This window comes from Acanthisitta chloris, unplaced genomic scaffold (assembly GCF_000695815.1).
Source record: "Acanthisitta chloris isolate BGI_N310 unplaced genomic scaffold, ASM69581v1 scaffold931, whole genome shotgun sequence".
NCBI classification, from domain to species: Eukaryota; Metazoa; Chordata; class Aves; order Passeriformes; family Acanthisittidae; genus Acanthisitta; species Acanthisitta chloris.
Window position 1 is genome coordinate 9,874 of NW_008654126.1, and position 4,239 is coordinate 14,112.

The following is a 4,239-nucleotide window of genomic DNA, read 5'->3' on the forward strand; positions in this document are numbered from 1 at the left end:
GAGGGGCTGAGCATGCTCTTCTTGTACCTCAAATCCTCCCTTAGTCCTGGATTTTTGGGCTGCTATCCATGTGCCTGTAGCACACGGTGAGGCTGAAGGAGACTCTTGAATTATTCACTGTATTACGTAGGGTGTCTATTAGGTGATCTCTGTGTCTTGTGTCTCCTTCCCTTCCCCAATGCAGACTAGCCTTTGGTCTCTCTCTCTGTGTATATGAGGAAATCTCCAGTTCAGATTTCCAACCAGTTTTATCCTCATCTCCTGATACATTGAAGATGCAAAGCCTGCAATGTAGGTTACCTTTAACCATGAGACCTGCATTTCTCAGGATACAGCCTGACCTCTTTAGGCTTGGCGGTGTGGGGAGCTCAGCGCTGCTGCCTGCCTATTTTTATCTTTGGACTACTAACCTCTAATTAGAAGGGAAGATGTTAAAAGCTTTAGCATTGTAACAAGTAGCAGCTTCCTTACAGAAAGCACACCTTCCAAATGTGGTGCCTGCTAAAACTGGGAGAGAACAAAAGCTGGTTTAAGAGCTGGTTTCCACAAATGGGCATCTGCCTTGTCTCTGAGGACCACCTCATCTATGGATAACCTTGAGTCTGCTTTGATGAAACTGAGGCATAGTCTGTGTTTTCCTAGAGAGAGACATGGATTGGGTTGCAGATGCCCTGGGCTAACTGTCCTATTGCAGTTCTGGGGTGTGCTAGTGCAGAGGTGTGACAGATACCCCTAGGAACTCCCTTGAATGCCAACAAACTGCAAATTTGTGGGATGCACAGAGACAGGGACAGTGATAACCCAAATTTATCCCCCTGGGGAAACCAGGGGTGTGTGATAAACCCATCCAAGGGTGGGATGGCTGGGAAGTCCATGTTCCTTCACCCCTGTTCTATGGACATGTGTGTGTCCCCAGTGAGCACGTGGAGGGGTGTAGCCAATTGTATTCCCCCTGAGAGCTAATCCCTTGGGGAAAAGCGATGAGATGAGCTACTTCAGCAGGGAAATAAAAGCAGGGATGGGAGAAGCAGGATCAGCTCAGGGATTTTCTGTGGGGGATGGAGGGAAAACTCTGCATCCCATCCAGCCATGCCAGCAGATCTTCCTGGCCTCCAGCTATGAGTGGAATCTGGTCAGGTGCCAAGAGCCCCAAGGAGGGCATATGGGGCAAGGGGTTTTGTCACCAGGAAACCTGGACCCCATCCAGGGCTTCTGCTGGGCCTTCTCCCCACTTCGCCCTCCACGCACTGGCTCCCAGGAAGAGCCTAGGGAAGCAGGACCTGTCCTGTCCCAACTAAAAGCTGTCATTGTTGTTGGGGTGGTGGTGGCTGTCGGGCTGCAGGGTCAGCAGCAGTAAAGCCGAGACGCTCCTCCCGACAGGGAAGACAGCCTATGACACCTACCCCACCTGGCTCAAATTCCACGTTGGCATCAACCGCTATGAGCTGTACCCCCGCCAGGACCCCCTGTTGCCCACACTTCTGTGGGACTTGGCCACACAGAGGATCATCAGCTCAGGTACCACCTCCCCGCCTGCACCTCTGCCCACACCCCTGTCCACACCCCTGCCCCTCTGCCTGCTGCCTGCCTCCCTCATGCCCATGTGCCCCCTTTCAGTCCAGAAGTCTGGCGGGACCCAGCTCAAGCTCATCATGACGTTCCCGAATTATGGGCAAGCCCTCTTCAAGCCCATGAAGTGAGTAGAGCTGGGGAGAACCCCACCCACACGGTCCTGTTGGGTAGTGAGGAGCAGACAGAGGGACCCCAGAGGGAGAAATGGAGAAATGCTTCGTGTGCTGCCTTGGTTCAGCACCCACACCCCAAAGCAGAGGGGAGCAGAATAGTCCTCTTCTCCTTTCCTTCCCTGGCGGTGCTCGTGGCTGGCCAGGAGCAGCTTGTGATAGGGTAGTGACCTCCAGTGGTGGAAAGAAGAAGGTGGTCCCTGACGACCATCCAGGAGCCTCCAGTCCGTGAGAGTTTCCCAGCCCTTGCTCTGGGGGCAGGGGGTGCATGGGAGCCTGGATGGGGGGTTTGGAGCCACACCACCCAGCAGGGAGTGACTGGAGAAGACTTGGGTTTGGCTGTGTCTCCAGTGGCACCAGGGGACATAAAGTGAGGGGTGGTTTGGAGCCAAGCCCATGCTCGGGGTGACCCTGTTCATGAGTATTTCCCCGACCCTCACCTCTCCTCCCAGGCAGACCCGGGACCAGGAGACCCCCAGTGATTTCTTCTACTTCTCGGACTTTGAGCGGCACAATGCAGAGATCGCAGCCTTCCACCTGGACAGGTGAGTGTAAGCTTTGCATCCAACCCTGCCCTCCCACGGTGGCAAAGCAGCAGAGAAACTGCTTCTTCATCCCACCTCTCCCTCCCTGTTGCAAAGGAAGCCTGTGTCTCCTGAAGGTTTTAATAATTCTCTGTGAAAACCAGCTGGGGTCAGTCAGAAATCATTCCATGGTCTGTATTTCAGGATCCTGGATTTCCGGCGAATCCCTCCAGTTTCTGGACGTTTGGTCAATATAACGAAGGAGATTCGTGACATCACCACAGACAAGAAATTGGTCAAGACTTTCTTTATCTCCCCAGGTGAGCTTTCAGGCCATCCATCCTCTCCTGTGACCACCTGCATGTAGTTCACCTGGAGCTGGCTGCTCCTGCCCTGGCTCCCTCTGCAGCAGGGACTCCTCCAGCTCCTGTAGGTCCCCTGTCATGAGGCTTTTTGCTCCTCACACCCTTCCTTGCCATTGCTTTGCTGGTGGCACATGGCCATGGTGTATGGAGCATCCTCCCCTGGCTGCCTGACAGACCAACTTTCGTGGGGGTCACAGGCTCATTGCCTTTGGTTTGTCCACACGGCCAGCGGGTAATGTCTGCTTCTACGGAGAGTGCTCCTACTACTGCTCCACCGAGCACGCCCTCTGCGGCAAGCCGGACCAGCTGGAGGGCTCCATGGCTGCCCTGCTCCCTGACAAGACCTTGGCCAAGCGCCGCTCCTGGCGCAGCCCCTGGCGCCGCTCCTACCACAAGAGCAAGAAGGCTGAGTGAGCTGGGTCATGGGGGGTGGGGGGCATGGAGCAGAAGAGCCATGGGATGGGAGGAGGCTGCTCCATGGCTGCTCTCATGGCCCAGTTCCCCTCCCCGGCTTCTGCCAGCAGGTGGGAGCTGAACCCCAACTACTGCGCTCAGGTGCGAGAGACGCCACCCTACGACAGGGGCCATCGCCTCCTCGACCTCATCGACATGACCATCCTTGATTTCCTCATGGGTGAGCCCCTCCATGCTGGCACTGAGGGCTGTGGAGGCCCCTTGGGACTGAGAGACCCAAATGGCTCTGCGTCCTGTGGTACTGTACCCTGCGAGGTTTGTTGGCTCAGGTTGTAGCAAGCTGTGCTCTTACCTTAAACAAGAACACAGGGCTGTGCTGTTAGGGCATTTTCCAGGCAGAAGCCAAAGGTCAAGAGATGCCAGGGAACACCCCAGACACATGAAACAGCTTCCAGCAAGGCAGCCCCTGGAGAGCCAGAGGCTGTGGTGATGCTGCCTGGGGCTCTTGCTGTCTCTCCTATTCCTTGGGCTGCTCCTTCCTCCCTGCACTGTCCCCTCACCATCATCTGACTTGGAGAGTTTCCCATCTCATCGTTCCTGGCCACCCAGCCATGCCTTTACCATTACTTCTGCTCCATTTGCCATTGTTGTGCCTCCATGGAGCTGCTGGGATAAGAAGGGACCTGGGGGCCATGTGGTCTCCACTCAGTTCTCCACCACGGCCATGGTGACCAAACAGGCGCCTTAGAGGCACTTCCAGCCCTTTTCCCCAGGCTCTGGGTTTCAATCTCATACCAGGCAGGTGCTCCATGTCCCTGCTCCCATCTCCCTGATGGCAAATTTGTTGCCCTGCCACAGGCAACATGGACCGGCACCACTACGAGACCTTCGAGAAATTTGGGAACGACACTTTCCTGCTCCACCTGGACAACGGCCGTGGGTAAAGCTGGGGAGGAGGGAGAGCAATCATGGCAAAGGGGTGAGGGGAGACCTCCAGTGTCGCTGAAATGCTGCCCTGACACCCACTGGTGGGCTTCTTCCCACCCTCAGCTTTGGCACACACTCACGCGATGAACCGTCCATCCTGGCCCCGCTCCAGCAATGCTGCAGGTAAAGGCCTCGCACTGCCCACCCCGGATCTGCTGGCAGGGAGAGGCTCCCTGTGTTGAGACCTCTCCCTCCTCACCTTTGGCA

At 56.0% G+C, this 4,239-nt stretch overlaps 1 protein-coding gene across 1 annotated transcript in view; it reads left to right on the forward strand.

Moving 5' to 3' along the window:
- LOC103810447 (extracellular serine/threonine protein kinase FAM20C-like) overlaps positions 1-4,155 on the forward strand; it is a gene marked incomplete at its 3' end in the record, with an annotated part of 4,559 nt that extends 404 nt beyond the window's left edge. Inside the window, exons 2-9 of the mRNA XM_009083343.1 lie at positions 1,343-1,518; positions 1,618-1,696; positions 2,195-2,287; positions 2,471-2,586; positions 2,861-3,041; positions 3,156-3,265; positions 3,904-3,985; positions 4,096-4,155. Of these exons, the coding sequence (XP_009081591.1) occupies positions 1,343-1,518; positions 1,618-1,696; positions 2,195-2,287; positions 2,471-2,586; positions 2,861-3,041; positions 3,156-3,265; positions 3,904-3,985; positions 4,096-4,155 (897 nt within the window). The remainder of the gene's footprint in view (positions 1-1,342; positions 1,519-1,617; positions 1,697-2,194; positions 2,288-2,470; positions 2,587-2,860; positions 3,042-3,155; positions 3,266-3,903; positions 3,986-4,095) is intronic.
- Positions 4,156-4,239: the final 84 nt, after the last annotated feature.